The 21,725-nt window shown below is 39.1% G+C and overlaps 1 protein-coding gene across 2 annotated transcripts in view; it reads left to right on the forward strand.

Annotated features, from left to right (window-relative positions):
• Positions 1-11,744: 11,744 nt before the first annotated feature.
• The window catches only part of LOC149081383 (uncharacterized), a 28,572-nt gene continuing 18,591 nt past the window's right edge, over positions 11,745-21,725 (forward strand). Inside the window, exons 1-5 of one of the 2 annotated variants that reach the window (XM_089238201.1) lie at positions 11,745-12,005; positions 12,229-12,331; positions 15,293-15,373; positions 19,456-19,551; positions 21,102-21,170. In XM_089238201.1, the coding sequence (XP_089094327.1) occupies positions 12,001-12,005; positions 12,229-12,331; positions 15,293-15,373; positions 19,456-19,551; positions 21,102-21,170 (354 nt within the window). In that variant the 5' untranslated portion in view covers positions 11,745-12,000. The remainder of the gene's footprint in view (positions 12,006-12,228; positions 12,332-15,292; positions 15,374-19,455; positions 19,552-21,101; positions 21,171-21,725) is intronic. The other variant, XM_089238202.1, reaches the window with a different exon arrangement.

A 21,725-nucleotide genomic window follows, 5' to 3' on the forward strand; every position in this document is an offset into this window, starting at 1 on the left:
AAAAAAACATTTTTTAGTGATTCAATAAACGATAACTTATTATACGGGGGTGGCCCCCCCCCATTCCCCCTGTATCGCCAAGTTCGCTGTTTGGGAGACCCCCCCCCCCATTCCCGTGCATCTGACAATTTGTGGTGAATTATAATATAATAAATCATGTTTATCCCGTGCAACGGTTAAAAGAAAAAAATTAAATGTGATAAGAAATTAAACTTTTCAAACGAAGATGCTAGAAAAAAAAATTGGATTTTTACGAAGGGACTCGAACTCATAACCTTCGTTTTAAGCGTCCCGTGAACTTCCCACTGCATCAATCCTAGTTGCCGAACTGAAGTTAAATTTAGAATATCCATTATTAAATGTCTCTAGGAAATATGGTGGCGCCAAATGGATCAAAAGTTACGGTAGCCTCGCGGTCTACTGTGACGTTTCTATGACGTCACAGTTGCTTGAAAAAAAAAAAATAGTGCCAAAGCCACATGCGAAAGGTTACAAGGAAGAAAATCCTGATTAGACGTCTATGATCACGCACGCCCAATCAAATCCGACACTAGAACAGAGTCAGACAAGGATTGAGGCGCTTTTTATATGCCTCTTCTAGAGATATATAGGGATTATGTGTGTGTCAGGAAGTCAGTGACCGACCTAACAAGATATCTAGTGTATTTGCGAGCATATAAGTGACCGAGAGAACAAACGACGGGTTCAGCGAGCGATCAATACAAAGAGAAAATTATTGGAAACAATGGAAGGGCTGAAAACATTTGGTGGGATTTGCTGAAACCTCTGTTATAAGCGTAGAAACTTATGGAGATGTCGGCAAATATAATGAAGGGGGCATGAGTGCATACAAGCTTTTGCCAGTGGTGATCAAGAGTGACCCAAAGAGTTTGCAAGCATGTGAGTGACCTAGAAAGGGGTGGAATAGAAAGTGGGAATAGGTGTGTGAGCATGGGCGGAGATATGGGGAGGGCATTGCCCCCCCCCCCCAGCTTCAAAGGTGAAGTCGACTGATCTAATGGGTATATATATATAGAGGAATTGACATCATCATCGTGCCCCCCCCCCCCAGACTTCCAAATCTATCTCCGCCTATGTGTGTGAGTGATCGTAAGAGTGACCTAGAGCAGCATGTGGAGAGCATATGAGTGGCCAAAAATAGTGAGTCAACAATTCACCTTATTGCAGTGCACCACAATAAGCAATGCACCATTATTTGCAATGCACTACAATAAGAAATACGGCAAATAAAACACGCAATGCACTACAATAAGAAATACAGCAAATAAAACACGCAATGCACTACAATAAGAAATACGGCAAATAAAACACGCAATGCACCACCATCGGTGATTCAGTACAATGAGCAATGCACAACCATCATAGGCAATACAGCACAATAGGTAGTGCACCTTATCTATTCAGGGCACCGCAAAAAGCAATGCACCACTATATTCAGGGCACGACATTAAGCAATACAGCACTTAATACACCACTATCGGTAATACAGCACAATAATTAGTGCACCCACCATCGGCAATACAGCACAATAATTAGTGCACCCACCATCGGCAATACAGCACAATAATTAGTGCACCACCATCGGCAATACAGCACAATAATTAGTGCACCACCATCGGCAATACAGCACAATAATTAGTGCACCACCATCGGCAATACAGCACAATAATTAGTGCACCACTATATTCAGTGCACCGCAATAAACAATGCGCCACTATATTCAGTGCAAGAAATACACCTCCACCATAGGCAATACAGGACAATAAGCAATGCACCACAACATGCAGTGCACCACAATAAGCAATGCATTAGAATAAGCAATATGGCACGTGATGCACTGAAATACGTAATTAATGCATAACGATGAGCAATTTTGACTAATATTTACAGTGCACCAAAATAGTCATTCAATTGCCAGTTTCCCACTCTGATTTCGATAAGTAATATACTGCCATCATAAATACAGCATAATACTCGATGCACCGCAATACATACGTTATACACAAGGAAATAAGTGAAATAATAATAATAGTACATTAAGTAACGCACCACTATATGAAGTGCATCACAATAAGGAATTCACCACTATACGCGGTGAATGTCAACACACAAAGCACCATCATCGGCAATAAAGCACAACACTACCGCTATATGTAGTGCACCACAATGAGAAATACAGAACAAAACGCAATACACCACCATCAGCAATACAGCAAAATAAGTAGTAAGTAATGTACCGTAATACTCAATACAGCACAATGCACGATGCATCGCAATAGGCAAAGCACCATAATATGCAATGCACCACAATAGGCAAAGCACCATAATATGCAATGCACCACAATAGGCAAAGCACCATAATATGCAATGCACCACAGTACATAACAATATGCAATGCACCACAATACATAATAATATGCAATGCATCACAATACATAATAATATGCAATGCACCACAATACATAATAATATGCAATGCACCACAATACATAATAATATGCAATGCACCACAATACATAATAATATGCAATGCATTACGATAAGCAAAAGCACTATAGCACTATATACGCTACACACTGAATACAAAATAAGCAATTCAGCGCCGAAATACAGCACAATACGCGGTGTATCGTAATAAACAAAGCACCATAATACGCAATGACCCATAATATACCATACCCATATATAAATAGCACTGCATTACAATAAGCAATACAGCACTCAGGCGCGGTAGCCCGGTCGATAAGATGCTCGCCTAAAGTACCAAAGGATGTTCAGAGGTGTCGCGAGTTCGATACCCAGTTCGTCCTTGTCAGAAAACTTTCCTGACACAGGGGTACAACAAAAAACGGCGACTTGACCGCAGCAAAAATTGCTACCGCAGGGAGTCCCCCATCGAGGGGTTAGCGCACCAACCTCTCGATGAGTATGAAAAACAAGCCTGCCGTTCGGAATCGGCAATAAATTGTAGGTCCCGGTCTAATTAGCCCTCGTGTGCAGAAAATGACCGTGGTGCGACAAAAATGATCAAATACAGCACTCAGTACACTACAGCACGCAAGGCATCACATTCAGATGTGTGTAATCAGTAATATAGTGCACCACAATAAGCAATGCAGCATACTACCCGATGCACCTCAATTCGCAATACGACACATTATGCGATGCATCGCAATAAGCAAAGTACTATAGTACGCAATGCACCACAATACGCAATAACGCCGTATTACAGCAATCAATACAGCACGCGATGCACCGCACAATCAGCAATGCACCACAATAATCGAATGCGCAATGAAAAGCATGAAAACAATGAGATTCATCCTGCCTCGAAATGAAACCTGTCAATTGATGATACATGTCCAATGCCGCGCTCTGGGTACCCGGACCCTGTGATGTATGCCTCTCCACATACCTCTGGGTACATGCACAAAACTTGGTCTCTACAGGTCAAGCAGTTCCCGATGTGTTCAGAAGTTAAATGAAAGCTTGACACAAAATCGTAACCGATTTCCGTAATAAAAAAATCGTCACCAATTTCCGTTGCATAGAAACGGGCCCTTTTCGAGTTTGTGATTTTATATCACGGAGTGTTTATTTACTTTTACTCTTGTTTGTTACCGACAACTAAATGTTTACTTATATTTGTTACAGACAACTAACTGTTCGCAGTGACATCTAACGAGTCTTTATATGCGAAGAAATCATCATAGGCTGAGAGAAGTGTATTGAGCTTTTACTACGTTTTAGGCATTGGTTTGAATGTCGATTTGTTTACTTATATTTGTTACAGACAACTAAGTGTTCGCAGTGACATCTAACGAGTCTTTATAAGCTAAGAAGTTATCATAAGCTGAGAGAAAAGTATTGGGCTTTTACTACGTTTTAGGCATTGGTAGAATGTCGATTTGTTTATTTATATTTGTTACCGACAACTAACTGTTCGCAGTGACATCTATTGAGTCTTTATTTGCAGAAGTGTAATTATTAATAGACTGACCATATTTGCTCGAGAAAAACACGGTAAATTAAGCTCAGAAATACGGAATATCGCCAATTATCGCCAAAATTGATGCTAGAAGTAAAAATATTTGCCAACTCGTGCTAAAATCATAGAAAAGTCGCCAATTTTGGGAAATTAAGCCCACTTCAAATTGCAGTGAATTAAACATAAAAAAGACATGAAAAAAATGTGAGTTTGGAATATACTTTTATTCGTCGATTTGATGAATAAAATTAAGAATTAATAGTCAAGTTGGCTGCGTTGGAAATACGTGAAAAACCGGGTTATTTTTGCAAAAAAAGTCGGAACAGCCAGAGAAACAGAAAAGACCGGGACTGTGCAGTACCGGAAGTACGGGATGAATGGTCACCCAACGTATGGCTCTTATTATTTCACAGCTTGCTATAATATAACAAACAATTAGTATTTTATATCGGTTACGATTTTGGGTCAAGTTTTCATTTAACTCTTGCATATATCGGGACCCATTTGACCCATCGGGACCAAGTTATGTGCATGTACCGAGAGGCTCCCACATCCTACAGCAGGAACCCTAGGCTGGAATAGATGGCGAGTCCACAAACCAGCTTTTTCACGGGCCCTTCAGGTCGGGGTCTCCATGGAAAAGTTAACAGGTTCCACTTCGGGCCCCTGGATGTATCTCATTGATTTTTGCTGTTTAACATTGTAAAATTTGCAGCACATCGGTAGCCCGAGATAAAGCCAGTTTGGGGCCCCACTAAATTATGCGAATTGGTGTCCCGGGTAATTAGTTGGGGCCCTGGATTTTATTTGTTGGTAAAATTAATACAAATGGAAATTTTTCATGGCACTCGCACCGGGGGATGGCCGACAAGCTTCCAAGTCGGAGGCCCCATGTTTACAGGTTTCATTTTGGGGGCCCTGGATGAATCTCATTCTTTTCTGGTGTAGAATTTGCAACAGCCGATTGCGGAGATAAAGCCAGTCTGGGGCCCCACTAAAAGTATGATAATTGGTGTCCCGGTTTGGTTGGGGGCCCTGGATTTTATTAGTTGGTAAAACGAATGCAAATGAAAATGTTTCATGGCACTCGCAGTGGAGATGTCCAACAAGCTTCCAAGTCGGGGCCCCATGTTTACAGGTTTCATTTTGGGGGCCCTGGATGAATCTCATTCTTTTCTGTTCTTTAACATTGTAGAATTTGCAAAGCGGAAGCCCGAGATAAATCCAGTCTGGATCCCCCACTAAAAATCTGCGTATTGGGTCCCCGCTACTGGATGTGGGCCCTGGATTTTATTCGTTGTAAAATTGATAAAAATGAAAAATTTTCGTGGCCTATCACAGGGGAGATGTCCGACTTCCAGGTCGGGGCCCATGGAAAAGTTGACAAGTTTCATTTCGGATGTCCCTGGATGAATCTCATTGATTTTTGTTGTTTAAGTTTGTAAAATTTGCAGTACATCGGTAGCCCGAGATAAATCCAGTGAGAGGCCAACTAAAATTCAGCGAATTTTAGTCTGGGGACCCAATAGGGAAGTTTTCTGGGGTTCCTTGACGAATCACATTTGTTTTTTGTTGCTTTATTATTGTAAAATTCGCTTTTTCAGTAAGCTGGTGCTTTCACATATCCCTTTCCATAGCACGCTGATGAAATGGGACGAAATAAACAAGATATGTTGTGAAGAGCCGTGGGCGTTGGCCGCCAAAGGCGGCAGGGGGCAGAGTTCCCTAGTTCTATCTTGTATATAATATGAAATCAGAAACTCGGAAAGGGCCTGTTTCTATTCAATAGAAATAGGTTACGATTTCTGTTTCGATTTTTTGGTGAAGTTTTCATTTAACTCTTGAATACATCGGGATCCTTTCGTCTCATCGGGACCAAATTATGTGTATGTACCGAGAGGCTTGGTGGCCCTCACAGGACAGGGGATGTCTGAGAAGTATCCAGGTCGGGCTCCCCCCATGGAAAAGTTGACAAGTTTCATTTCTGGGGGGCCTTGGATAAATCTCGATGATTTTTGTTGTTTAACATTGTAAAATTTGCATTAGCGGTAGCCCGAGATGAATCCAGTTTGGCTCCCGCACTAAAAATCGGCGTATTGGGTCCCGGGTAATTGGTTGGGCCCTGGATTTTATTTGTTGTTAAAATGAATATAGTTGAAAATTTTCCGTGGCCCTCACAGAGTGGATGTCTGACAAGTTTCCAGGTCGGGCACCCCGTGTGAAAGTTGATAGGTTTAATTTTGGGGCCCTAGATGAATTGCATTCTAAATTCTGGGAATTCGGTCCCGGGTCCTTGACTGGGGGCCCTGGAATTTATTTATTGGTAAATTGAATACATGTGAAAATTTTTCGTGGCCCTCACAGAGGGGATGTCCGACAAGCTTCCAGGTCGGGGACCCCATGTGGTAGTTGACAGGTTTCATTTTGGGGGCCTTGGATGAATCGCATTGTGTTTTTGTTGTTTTTACACTGTAAAATTTGCAACAGAGGAAGACCGAGATAAATCCAGTCATAAATCCAGTCGGGGAACCGCTAAAATTTGCGAATCGGGTCCCGGGTCCTCGATTGGGAGCTCTAGAATTTAAATGTTGGTGAAATGAAAACAAGTGAAAATTTTTCGTGGTCCAACAGGGCTCCAGTCTGGGAACCCTCGTGGAGAAGTTTTCTGGGGGTACTTGATGAATCACAGTTGCTTTTTTTCCGTTTAAATTATTTTAAAATTCCTCAGTTAGCTGGTGCTTTGACATGTCGCTTTTCATACTATTCTGATAAGGTGGGGCGAAATAAACAAGATATGTTGTGAAGAGAAAATGGGGGAGGGGTTGCCACAGGTCGTAGGGGGGCAGAGCCCTCTATAATTAAATAAAATCAAAATACCGCTGCTGCTATGTGTTGACCTAAATTAAAATCCAGGTTGAATGGCTGTTAAGAAGTTTGATGTAATATCAGACATTTATGAAACCCTGGGCCGTAACTAGTCTGGGGCAACCGAGGCACTGCCCCAAGTCGAATGGTTTACGGAAAATTCACCGACAACAATTCACTGCTAGGAAAATTCCAACCACATCGACGGAAAAATTCACCGACAACAGTTCGACACGAAGCTACTGAGTCCGTGAGCGAGGGGGAGAACGAGTGAGCGAATGACTTAGTGAGTGAGTGAGCGAATGACTTAGTGAGTGAGTGGGCGAGTGACTGAATGAGTGATGAGTGAACGGGCGAGTTTGTAGGCGAATGAGTGGGAGAGCGAGCTACTGAATCCGTGAGTGAGTGAGGGTGCGAGTGAGTGGGCAAGTGAATGGGTGAGTGGGTAAATGAGCGAGTGAGGGGTGGACGAATGAGTGGGCGAGCAATCTACTGTGTTCGTGAGCAGGTGAGTGAGTGGAAGAGTGAACGAGCGAGCTACCGAGTCCGTGAGCGTGTGAAATAGTGAGTGGGTGAGCAGGCGAGTGAGCGGGAGAGCGAGCTTGAGTCCGTGATCGGATGAATGAGTGGGCGAGTGGTTGGGGTGAGCGAACTACTGAGTCCTTGAGCGGGTGAGTGAGGGAGCGAGTGAATGGGCGGGAAGGTGAGTGCGGGATTCATCGACCGAGCTACTGAATCCGTGAGCGAGTTATCGCTTCATTAATGCGGCTTATACGCCACAGTGGTGCGTAACCAATATCTCGCATGGGTGAGAATTTTGCCTCGAAGCTCGAGCCACCCATGGTATACAGAATTTATACAAAAATATATTTGTGTTTTTTTAATATTTATTTTACAAACACGTTTTCAATTTTTAATATCCTTCAAGTGGGAGGGAGTTCCCCCCCCCCTTGCGTACGCCTGTTTTAGCACCCACGGGTCGAAAATACTTCCGATACTTCCATCGTGCTGGAATTATCGCTTTCATTTCATTAATTTTAGAATTATCCCTTTTTTCATTCCCTCTCTCTCATTCTGGAATTATCTTTCATTAATACTGAAATGATCTCTTTCAATGATTTTGGAATTATCTTATCGATGCTGAAATTATTGCTTTCGTTTATCATTGGTTTAAACTCCTGTTTATGCCATTAGAAAATAAAGGGGGACTGTTTTCACCGAGTCACGGAAATGATGTTTCGGACACCGTTCTCAGCACTGATAAGGCGGAGACTGCTGACGTCATACTCCCTCCAGTAATGTAAGCTCGATGTTACAAACTTTTAAATAGGGTCACTAGATTCGAAAACTGAAAAAGGAGGACGCTTGCACGCGCACCCTCGGTGACATCACTTATCCCGATTTCCACAGTAGATGGCGCCACTATTCCGACCAATAAAATCGTCTCCAAAAAATGGTTTTTCAGAACTAGGGTTATATACCAGATCCGAAGAACAGAACCGTTAAAAAAATCAGAAACAGGAAAAATTCTGGGAATTTTGACGGCTATTGGTGAATTCGTGTGGAGGAAAAACCCACAAAAAAAACTCATATAGAGCCCGGAAGTTAAGGCAAAATGCCTTTTTTGCCTATTTTCAAACTTTTTTTTTGTTGTAAAAATGCCTTTATGAATTTTCGTGCCATAAATGTGTGCCTATTTTAACATAAAGTTTTAAGTTTATTACTGAACTAGCTGATACCCGGCGACGTTGCCCGTCTCGTAAAAAATTTGTATATGTATAGCTTATTAATTATTTCTTAATCAAAAAAATTTCTTCATCAAGTAAGAAAAAATTACTTTTATTTTTAAATATTTTAATTAAAATCTTCAGGCCATCGCTTGTGGATACACTATATTTTTTCTTTTTCCATCTGATGTGTAGATGTACAAATTTTTAGGATTACCAACACGTGAACAGGTGACGAAAAGCTGTCCGTGAGAAATACAGGGCTCAAGTAGGTTGTTTGACTGAATTTCAGAGGTCATAATCTGTAAAACTCGGATATTCTGGGCATTGAAAACTTCAAGAGAATCGCTTTTTTTTTTAATTTTCCTACTCCCGGTATTAGTGATCATCAGAACGCGTCCCCTCCCCACCAACCCCATTTAGACGCAAATAAGTGATCTGAGAGATTGATGTTGCCATGCATTAATTTTGCTTCGACCTAATGGTGTTAGACGTAAATAATTTTGTTTCAGATGAACTCAGCCTGGTTAGAAAAGCAGAGGAAAGTTAAAAATTCCTACACAGGCTTCACATAATATGTCTCGCTCAGGCATTGGACTGCGTTGTATGTGTATACCGGAGGTTTTGAATTGACATCATGGCTCATAGAGGTCGTAGTAGGAGCAGACAGGGCTCTAGGGGGCCCCCATGTTGTTTCGGTTTTATTTTTTGCACCATAAATGTACTGCAAACAGCCATGGCTATTTATTAAACATACATATTTAGCATTCGATTAAATTGACAATAGTTCCCCCTCAGGGGTGTGTGACAGATGCGGTCATGCAGGGCACCACGCTTGAAGGAGTCCCGCATATGTGGTAATATAAAAAAAAAAAAAATTTTTTTCAAGAACATGAAAGCCATGTTTCAACTATAGAAATGATAGTGATTATTCAAAGTGATACAACAAATAAACGAGAATCATTCGCAACTCGAGAAAGCCCCACAGATCCTTATCCCTATCGACTCTGCATCTGGTAATGGCGGTCTTGGAACTGGCCTAGTCCTGAGGGTCTAGTAACATTTAATTTTGAACTTGAAATCAATTTAACTTGGATAATAATTGCAGTTATTATACACTGTAATTAAAACAATAGACGGATTAAGTGCAATAGGTTTTTCAGCTAGTTTTTGGACCCTTAATACGAGAACAAAATGTGAATTTTCCGTAACGTAAAGAGGACGCATGAAATGACATCAGAAAGGAGCACCCACAGGTTAAGGAGGCAACCCTATGTTTAGGAGAATATGTCGTCCTTTTTGTCATTTCAAGCATCCTCCCTACGTTTCGAAAAATTCGCCCTTTTGTCCTCCTTTTCAGGTTTTCGGAACTGAAAATCTATTGTTCTTGTTGTGACTAGTTTTATTGGTCGGAATAGTGACACCTTCTGTTGTGAAAATCGGGATAAAAGACGTCACTAAGAGGCATGCGCAGGCGTTCTCCTTTCTCAGTTTTGGGATCTGGTAACCCTACCCTCAGGGACGGTCTTGGGGCATTGAGACCGGTGCAAATGCACCGGGCGCTAAATGAGAAGGGGGCTCCGAATTATGTTAGATATACATTACTACAAAAATATTTTAAGATATATATTAAAAAAAAGTAACTATACAGTGGAACTTCGGTGAACGAGCGTAAATTGTTATGCGAACGCGCTCGTTATACGAATCGCTCGTTATTCGAATCGAACTCCCCCATAGGAAATAATGGAAACACGGATATATAATTCGTTCCACAATTATTCACATTCACATAAAAATGACTAATAAGAACAGCATTTAATCAGTAATACAATGCAATAATAATAATAATAGAATACAATAAAATACACTCATGTCCATAAATTGGGGATAATGCCAGCTCCGGCAAAATAAAGGTTCAGAAACAAAACAAACGTTGCTTATTCATAAAGCCCATTTATTAAACAAAAGATAAAGAACAAAAACGATGGTGTATGTATGATACCATTCATAAAAACTACGATTTTTGCTCCCTGGAGCAATTATAAAAAATATCTCCTTTACAAAAACTTACTATTACATGGTTGGTATGATGGTTAATACATTGTATGTCTCCCATGCGATGAAATACAGTCCGTACAACGCCTAGGCATGCTGAGTATCAAATTAGCGATCTTATCTTGGGGAAGATCACTCCACTCAGCAAGCAATGCTCTCCGAAGTTCCGGTACACATGTATGAGGTGGTTGACGGGCTGCAACTCGTCGGCCAAGCATGCCCCACACATGCTCTATCGGATTCAAGTCAGGTGAGAATGCTAACCATTCCATACGGGTTATATCCTCAGATTCAAGCCATTCGTTTATGATGTTTGCTCGGTGAGGACTGGCGTTGTCATCCATAAACAAACGTACATGTTGTTCCAGAATGATGTCCCGATAAATTTGGGCCTTCATGGTTCCGGTTTGAACATGCAGATCTGTTCTGGAACCCAGTATAATTTCACCCCAAACGAGCAATGCTGCACCACCGTAACGGTGTCGTTCAATGATGTTGTCTTGGTGGTAACGGGTACCTGGCGTTCTCCATATGAAAGTCCGGACGAAGAAGGCTCTTCCTTTTGGACGCCTGCTGGAATGGCGGAAAAAAAGAAATGAACTTGTCATCCAGTTCAGTCTGTCCGCTTTCTTCCTACAGGGAGTGGGAGAGAATAAAAAATTCTGCCCTTTGCCGTTACTGCTCCGTCATCTCCACTTTCGCGATTATATGGCAGCACCAACGCATGAAATAGTCGTGACCAAAGCTAAATTAAATCTTGGACCACTTTGGTCGAGACCCTTTCGTAACCTGTCGTCTGCGTCTTCGAAAATTTTTCCATTCCGATGTCTTTTCAAATGTCCAAAAATGGACTAAACTTGTCATTCAGTTTAGTTTATCGGCTTTTGTTTTAAGGAACTGGACTGAATAAAAATCAACTTATCGAAGTCACATTTCCGTCTCAACAAAAATATGGTCAAAAAACTAAATCATCACAGCGGTATCTAGCAAGGTATCTAGTATGAACACCTACTGTCGTACCGAGTTCATACCAGATGATAAAGTAAATCCCTTAGCGAAACCCGTGTGTCGATCTCGTCTGCTCCTCCGTGTGCGCAGCAGTCGCATGAATCAACAACAAACAGATGCGACGACTTCGCCAGTTTAGGATTGTATTTAAGCCTATGAGTTGGATGTGTCATTGAGCCACGGTCGCTCATTTAAAAATAGGACAGTTTTGTGCGGTGAGTAAGAAAGTAATCTTGAAAGTTCAAAAGACACGGCGGCATTCGCTTGCCAAGAAAACGACTGCTCATCCTCGAGGTTTCTCTTGTATGTAGAATACAGAGCCGCTCATCCTCATCCATGTCGTGAGTGATTTCGTTTCGTTTCTAATCCCATCCCGTTATCTTCAGATTGGAGAGTTTCGAATTCGTCCATGTGCATATTGATTTCACACTTTCTATCGGGATCGAGAGAATCAAATGTCAATGCTTTCTATTTCGCACGTGTTTTGAATTGAAGCACTGTGTGTATTCGTTCATGTTTTACATATTGTGAACTGATGGATGACTATGTCCATTTATTTTCCAGTTCCCGTTCATATTCTCGGCGTCGTAATAGGCGGGTGAATGTTCAAGACTCGATATTTCATCCCAGGGTTGTCCTTCAAGACTTCATGGAACCTCGTGTTGCTGTAAGTAAATTGAAATGTATTTATAAAATTGTAATTAAATTCTGAAAATAATTATGTTTGACCTCTCCTGTTGCTGCGTTTACTTAGTCTCTCTCGCTTTACATAGACCTACAAAACTGAATTTCTTGTGCGTTTAATTCATCTGAGTAATTTCTAAGGAATCTGTGCACACAAAGGTTTTGTACAGTCAAAAGGGCTGCAACTTTGTTTCTATACTTTGTTGGTATGCATTCTGCATAGGAATGTATAAGAATGTACAACCTGACAAGCGAGTATCTCCACAAAAAAAAAAAAGAACCCAAGGTAACATGACATCAACAAACTGGAAAAATGAGACAAAGAAAAACTTCAGCTGATTCAAATGTTGCACTATTTTTACTAGTGAGTGACACCTATGCAGGGTTTAAGCTACGGTCACATTTTTTTGCAAAATACGAAAGAAAATCTTAGAATGCGAAAGAAGTAGTAGCCACTTTTGCAAAAATGTGTACTTGTACAAAATCAGAAAACATGCATAAATCATTAGCATTGTAGTATTTTGCTAAAGCTTTTCCCCCTATTTTCGCTGTTTTGCAAAAGGAATTTATCTATCTTAAACCTTGCATTTATGGTGACTTCACCTTGAGAGGGTGACAGATAGTAGACTGAAAGGAAATGGGCCATCTTAAGAGCAGTATGGGGCCCCTGGGCCAAATGATTTTTCTGAGGTCCTATCAGGCAAACTTACGAGAATCTCAACCAGAGTCCATTTTTGTGAGGTGCCCAGGTGGGCCCATGCCTTAAGACGGCACTGCCAACAAGCCAGAGGAGATAGCTGAAAAAAAAAATGCTAACAAAAGAAACCAACCCATTGGGGGTGGGAACACCAACATGCAAGAAAGGATATAAAAATAAACAAAATTAAAAAGGATTACACCATAGCAGTTCCGAAACTTGATTGTACAATATAATTGAAACAAGTCTTTATCAGTAAATAGATAATTTTCATAAATCTAGTGTGCAGTGATTTAAAGCCCAACTGGTACTTTCCCCATTATAGCCATCCACTTCATACATTTTTGTCATGGTGACCACTTCTCAGATCAACAGGTGCCTTTTTGCCTTGAATTTGCACTGTTGGTTTGGTTGTTTTTTTCCTGGCGAGTTTTCTCGGAATGTCAATTTGACTCTGTCACACAACCACATTTTCATGTCATTCAGTTTTTCCTCTAACAGAGTAACTTATCTTTGTTATGACGATGAAGGTGTTTCGTGATTCAACAGAACCCTGTTATTATTGACGCAAAGTGTCAGTCGAAGGTGTAGGCTACAATCTTTGATGCAAATTTCATTTCAGCAGTGCTAGTTCACATTCTGAGATACTCTGATAAATTCTGTTGAATATTTTTGTACCATATTCTTGCTAAATAGCATGTCAAGAAGCCTAAACATCATATTAACAAGTCTAGTATCGCACCAAAGGCACGGGGAAAGAATCTAGTTGAAATTTGTATATTCTGTGTCAAAATGCATAGAGATAGGTGCGATTTTGACCTCAATATTCCTTCTGTTTTTGTTATTGGAGGTTTCCAGATGTTTCATTCTCATAAATGTGGCATAGGTGTCAATTCTTCCGATTTTTAAGTCTTATCAAAATCTTGTTGTCAGAAACAGGATTATTCTGATTATTCATATCTATGTAGAAAAATCCCTAAAAATCCTCAATTTTTGTGTTTCTCAGAAAATTAAAAATCTGCAAAGAAACTCCCTTGTCAATTCAAGGTGACAATCTTGATTGGAGAAAGGGGTGGGAAAGAACACCATTAGCTCATTATGATGTTCTTTTGCCCTTTTTCCCTCTGAATTTTAAATCTAAATATTGCACTTGGAAATTGGATTTTTTTTATTGGCATCAGGATAGAGAGGACAACAGCTTTCTAATTGGAAATTATAGAACATACCGAACCGTCTATAGATTTTGATTTCTTTTATATTCACTCAAAACTGGTACAGAGTGATTCCCAAACACCCTTGGAGCATTTTGTAAATTAGATCATACCTCTATGACGAATGGTTGATGAGACTAAGCTGAAGTTATAAGGCACCCTATGTGAATAATTTTAATGCACCACTTCTTTTTTCTTTTTAAATGGCTGTCATTGAGGTCAGATCCTCAGACATGTGGTAAATCACTTGTAAGCCAAAGTTTCATTGTGTGTGTGGTATTCCCTCCACACACACAGTTTACAACCTCAGTTTCATTTCTCCCCCCTTCCCGTGCAAGATTTAAAAGACTTAGCATAAGTCTTTCTCTCTCACTCTGTCTTCGATGTAACTGACTTGAAATGCATTCTAGCGAACAGCCGATTCATTGCTCTTCTCATAACATGCCATCCTCTCCACCACATATGAGAGATCAGAAAATCACTCAAGGATAATATTTAGCATGCACAGTGCGGTCGTCCCACCTTAAGTAATGTCTGGGGAACATTCTGAGAGGCTTTCTGGAGCAGGCATTGATGCTCGTGTACAATTTGCTGCTCGCGAGCACTTGATAAACATTTGAATTAAATACCTTGCAGAAATGGCACTCTACGATTGAAATCATTCTGATTCCATGCATTCATATGTCAAACTTTCCGAAATGGCTGCTCTTCTTCTGATGATACAGGCTTGCAACTAGAAAAAGGGTTAAGACCTCTTGTCTAGACTATTTTTGTACCCTTCCAGAAGTTCCATCACATTTCAGTAGGCTACGTATTATCTCAGCAACAACGAAGATATGGTAAAAGTTTTCAAGGGTTTTGAATATTTTTACCAGATTATCTATTATTTTATTCTTTCTCTAATGATGATCTACATAAAATAGTACATTGTTTTGGTCATCAATTTATTTTATCATTCATGTCTGGATGCAGATTGTACCTGTTAAGAGCTACAGGTAAAATCCAATCTCTTAAGTTCTGTTTTATCTATTTTCAGACTAACGACCATTCCTTCAGACTTCGAGTACCTCAGTTGCGTGTGAGAGATGTTCTGAGAGACTTCCAGGATTCCAGTCTGGTATTTATTGACTTATTTGGCTCTGTTGCCATAATTTTTGTGTCTTCATTTCGTATTCGAGCAAAGTCATTACTGTGCATTACATCATTCCTATAGTTGCGAGGCACTAGAGCAAGTGAAACATTGAGTATAAATCTCAGCAGCCTTGCAGCTTTTAAAACTCTTGTTTAAAACTCTTAAAACAAAGTGTGCTGTGGAACCTTTCGCATATGGGGGGGGGGGGGGTCTCCCAATGCCCCAGACTAGATCAGTGTATTAGACAAATGGTGAAATTTAATGGTTCATCATTCCATAGGTGCTAATGCTTTTAATATTTTTAGCTGCATTGAAATCTTCCAAGTCAGAAACCAGATTCTTCTGATTTTTTATATGTTTTTGAAAAATCCTTAAAAATCCTCAAATTATGCTTTAAAAACATGAAAAATCCCAAAAGAAAATCCCCTGGTCCTATTATTTCTAGGCTAAATTGTCAGAAACATACTCCCAAAAATAAGCAGTCACCAATTGTTACTTCCGAAGAACCTGCCAAAGGCAAGAAATGAAGTGCTATGTACTGTAGTACACTACTTGCTACTATCACAGGGGATTGAAGTGAATTCCACGAAAAAGTTTTGGACATGACAAATATTTTAGATGTAGATTCATACTGAAAGTCATATTTTAATATTTTAATGCTGATGCAAGTTGAAGAATGTCCTTGGAAAATGTATCATATGCAATCCCCTTCCTTCAAAAAAAAAAAAAAAAAAAAAAAAAAAAGCCTCAATTTCCTCTTTTGTTTGCAAACAAAAAAAAAAGGAAATTTGCGAGGTTTTTTATACAAGTATAAAATATGTGTTGTCACATGACAAATCACAGATTTTTCAATTCTGGGCTTTGGCACGTACAGTAAAACCTCCTCTAATGGCCATCTTTCAACAACGCCACATTTTGTTAGAACCGAGTATGTCCCATAGACTTAACATTACAAATAACCTCAGAAGAACAATCACTTGACATTTAGTTGGAGAAAAATAGCATATCGCTATAAGAAAATTTTCAAGCTGATTTTCAAGAGAGTTCCTACCCCCCCCCCCCCAAACTATTGGGGGGGGGGAATATTATGTATGCTTTCTTTTGTTGGGTACAAATGCTAGATGGGCTTATTGAAGGCAGTGGAGAGGGGAAAAAGGCCACTCAAAATTGCACCGTGGGTCACTCAAGTGATCTGTTAGTGCAGCGAGTCGCTTAAGGAATCTTTAAATTAGGGTCATTTTAGCTTTTTCCAGGAGGGGGGGGGGGTGGTGCAAAGAACATGTACTCAGTGTATTTATAATTCTATATGTGTATATATATATATATACACCATTTTTAGTGTATTTTCAAAAGCCATCATTTCATGGATCGAGGCCATTGGCCACCCCCTGACCCCCCAAATGACGGGCCTGGGAGCGAATAGTAATTTGGCTGAATACCAAATATTTGGCTAATGTTTTGGCCAAATACTGAATATCAGTTTTCTTCAACTTCATCAAAAATGTTAATAAAATTGTTTTTAATTGAAAATAAAATTACTAGTAATTTCAAATGATTGATATTGAATTTTAATTATTCAATTTATTTAATTGAAATATTTAAAAACTTGTAACTGAAAGATTTTTTCATAATACTGACAATCAGATTTAATGATGATATATTGTATTTCAATATTAGTGATACCTTGGCTAACGAAGGTGATTCATTCCGGAATCACGTTTGTTAGGTGAAACATGATATCCTGTAGGTTTCCAAGGAAAATTGTTTGATTCATTCTAGCTTCTGCCCAAAATTTAAGGATTTTTTTTAAAAAAAACATTAGGGAACAGTATAAAAAAAGGCAAACTGACTAAGAGCTAAATGGGCAGCTTCAAAATTAGATAAATGCGAATTTACAGGAACATAAAGGTACCAAAGATAGTTTTATTTCACACTAAATTTGTACACACACAACCAACGCTATCTTTAGTCTACTACAGTTGGTGTTGATACAACCTAGTCAAGTTCTTATAGTTGCCCCCATCTATTTGTGATTTGGTCAGCTCATTTCGGTGTCTGATATATGCAGATGGTAAAAGTAAGCTCATAGAATATCCAGACTGTTCAGTTTCATGCAGTCTTATACTGAAAGAATGCATGCTCTGAAAAACTAGGTCTGCTCCCCCCCCCCCTCCCCCGAATGCATGTTCTATTTTGGCCGAACCTTTCATTTTATATGATATGGTTCAAAGAATACAGAAAAAGAAGTGTAGGTAAATCTTAAAAAAGATTCTGAGGTGGACACGACTTAATTGGGCTGGAGTGACAGTAATTCTGAAGATGATTGGTGCGAAAATTCAGCTCATGATGTGGCTATTTCATTTTAGTTTATGCATTCCTATCATTGAAAATGTTCATTTGCCGAATCTGTATTTGTTTGCAGAGGCAGAAAAATCATGAAGAAATCTTTATTAGATGGGAAATTTATAAGCTGAGGTGTTCATTAGCAGAGGTGTTCATTAGCAGAGGTGTCACTGTACTTACAGAATATATATATATTTTCACAGCACTTGTTACAATTTTACGTTAGAGATGGGACAAGTAACAAGTATTCGGCTGTATTTGGCCCTTTTGCCGAATAATACTGAGGTATTCGGCCGAATACCTGTGTAAATCTAAGTACATCAAAGCTAATTAAAAGATATTTCATTCTGTGGTGTATATTCTCTCCGTGAAAAAGGCTATGTCAAGCGGAATTTCTAGAATGAGGAAAACATAAAACTTAAAATAGAATCCTACTGCAATATGGTGGTAGTGAAAATGAATTATACACAAGCTCATTAACTGAAGGACGTACTTAGACAAGATATGTATTGAGCTGCTGAAAGGGGCAAAAAATAAAAATAAAATAGGTCAAATTTTTTATGATGCATTGCTAGATAAGAGTAAATAATGATTGACATTCTCTTAATTAGATGTAAAATTGGTAAAAGTGTTGAAAAAAAATTAATTTTGTAATATTAAAATACAATATATCATTGCTAAATTGTTATATTATGGCAATGAGTCTTTCAATTGTCATTTTTAAATATTTATTTAAATAATAAATAGCATATAATTAAAATTCAATTTTGATCATTTAAAATTTCCAGTAAATGTTTTTAATTAAAAACATGAATTTCAAGAAAATTGATATTTGGCTGCCAAATATTCGGCTATTAGGCCAAATCACTATTCGTCCCACCCCTATTTGAACTATCTCATCTAATTAAAAGGAAATGTCAACCATCATTTACTCTCAAGTATTAATGCATCATTAAAATTTACGACTTGTTTTTCCTCTCTAGATGTTCTTTGCCCCTCTCAGTAGCCCGATATGTAGGCCTATCTTCTCTAGATGGCTGAATATATGATTATGCTGTGGTATACTGGCTTCGGTGGCTCGTTAAGTGGGATAGCAATTGTCGGAGTGGATAGTTTCGTCAACTCTTGTTGATGCCTCTTCTATCAGCTCTGCTCTAGTTCAAGTACTAAAATCTCAGCATAGTTCACTTTTGTCGTTTCACTCCTTGTTTGACAATGAACTTGAATATTGTTCATTTCTTCCTCTGCCTTGAGCCAGTTTTCTCATAATAGTTTTCGTTGCTCTTTCATGTGATTATTGCTGTAAACGAAGGGATTAGAAGTCATTAAATGATGTGCAAGGGAATCTGTGCCAATGTGCAGAACAATTATACGAAGGGCTCAGAAATCACATTCAAGTTAATTTTCTGAAAATGACTTTCATATAGCAAGTACTTCATTGTGAAACTTTCAGTTGCTATCTTTATATTGTAACAGCAGATAGTAACACTTTTCCGACCACAGAATAAAAAGATCCTTTCATCTGATTTTTAATGTTTATTGATTTACATTGATTGGTTTCTGAGCCCTTCATATGAAAGTTCCCTGATATCTGAGTGAAGTGCTGCTCATGTGCATGTTAAGCAGTGTCATTCCAGTTTCTTAAATAATTTAGAATGGGAAAATTATTTTCTCTGTAGCCATAAAAGGATACACACCACAATCCTTTATTTCCTTTGTTACAGCCTGAAAACACTATGAGGCCTCGCGCTTCTGTACCTGATATTCCGGTGCTTCGATTATCTGATGTGCTACCTGATCTCCAAGAAATTTCCAGCCAGGTAATTGTTTTTTTTTAATGAATCGACCCTCCCATGCATATGTTTATGAAAATGAATGTCCTCCCCCCCCACCCCCCCCTTTATATCTGTTGAGGTGTGGAATCAGAATCATGCAGCAGAATCCGAATTTCACACTCTCGTTTCAGTGATTTCCTAAATTTTGCATTTTCTTTAAAGAATCGTGATGTAGATTCAATGAGTTTGCCAGCTTTATGAATAAGACTTTCAATTCTGTCCGATTTTAAATCAGAGTTTGATTGTATATCGATTGATGCAAAATGTTATTTTAATCACACCTGCTTCCTAACTTCTTCCGCCCCCATTATTTAATGAAATTCTTCATCAGGTAGAGTGATATTCTTCAACATTTTTCACCTGCGGACTGGTAGAAATATTGCAAGTTTTCAAGGACACGTGAAAATGGGATAATTGGGCAAAATGTTCTGTAGACCGGTAGGAAAGTCCCATATAGATTATGTAATGGCTACATGGGCTGGGCAAAATTTTCTGAAGACTATCGATTGAAGACCACTGAGGTTGACCATTCCTTACTTAGTGTTACGATATATGTTTTCTAACATTGCAATGGTTTGGGGGGAGGGGTAGTAAGTAGATGGCACTGACTGCAGTGCAGATACTTATTTTGTACCCAGCATAGATTAAGAACTTGAGCAGAGAACAGACTCTTTTTCTCAGGTGAAGACTTTTGAGAGGTTTCTGTTGAGTATTCTGCTACCTTGTTTCTGGATCCAGACGCGATGAAGCTGCCTCTTATTGTACATGATGACTTGATCTAAAATGTTGTTTTATTTTCACTTATTTCTTTTGTTGGGGCATAATGTGCCCTACTACTTCGTGATAGCCGGGAAAAAATATTTTTCATAATTTTCTGATAACTCCTGAAAGAAAATAATTTGCCTTGTTTTCTTCAATTAGAGAGCAGTAAAGGTTGCTACTCTCACTCATCAGCTTTTCTGTTGCCCAAAGAGTTTCTGATGTTATCAGCAGAACCAAGAGATAAGGGCAGTGTATGAGCAATCTACACTGTGGCCATTTCCCGGTTTTCACCACTGAAAAACCAAATGCGTTTCACATTAACATTGATTTTTTTTAAATGTGGAAAGTGCTTTATCTTCAAAACTGTCCTTTGCATTTAAAAATTTCTTTTACGTTACTCAAAACTTGCAGGAGACAAAGCATTCCCTTTATGTGCTGTATTAATAATTCCGTAACTTTTGCTGGCTGTTTCAAACATACTGGAAATCTCATATATGTTTTTTCACTGACGTTTCTAATCTTTGTTGGGTGTGAAATGCACGTCTGAGATCCAATTGAACTAGTTCGGTGTTGCAAAACGTCATAACATGTAAAGAACAGTGTATTGATGGAGCAAATAACATTATTCTCACTGGTTTCATTTCGAGTGCATTATGCCAGTTTTGTTATTTTTTGAACAGTTTTTTAAATGAAATGCCACTTACACTTTCTAATGTGAAACTTATATCATGACCAATTTTTTTTTCAAAAATTAGTTCTTAATTTTTTTTCAGTCAAGCTCATCGAGAAATCATCGCCCGCAGTCATTCACATTAACAGATTTCTTAATAAGCATTGGCAATGTAAGTAGTTTTATTCATTTTTTGTTTGAATTTCTATTGTATTCTCTTTGTATGATATACCGTTAGGGCCAGACTTGGATATTTTGTGGCCTAACCAGTACGAAAACAGTTTTGCAACCCTCTACAATATCTATATAAGTGCCCCCTAGCAATGTATCTTGACAGGGCTCTAGTTCATACACCTGAAGTTAATTTCCCCCATCCTTTGTTATATACATCTACCAAAAATTAGTTTCGGGTGGCCTATGAGAAGATAGGGCAAAGTTGGGGAGGTCATGCCCCCTGTTAACGAAATTAAAATGCCAAAAAATTCTGATACATCATGCAAGTACGAAGTACAGATGACTTGATACCAAGCAAAGATAATTGGAAAGTAAAGTCACATTCCTCTGTGGGGAATGAAACCACCAACCTCGTTTCGTATGTTCTCTCTATGCCACCATCTGGAGGCTGATTTCATCACGAGTTGCTGTTGAGTTAGGAGGCTGTCTATTATGCAGTCCTGTTCAGCCCGAAGGAACACAGTGTTCTTAGGAAAGAAAATATCTGTCCTCT

This window comes from Pholcus phalangioides, unplaced genomic scaffold (genome assembly GCF_987345545.1).
Source record: "Pholcus phalangioides strain wild (caught in Gottingen) unplaced genomic scaffold, Ppha-v1.0 ptg000010l_1, whole genome shotgun sequence".
NCBI lineage: Eukaryota > Metazoa > Arthropoda > Arachnida > Araneae > Pholcidae > Pholcus > Pholcus phalangioides.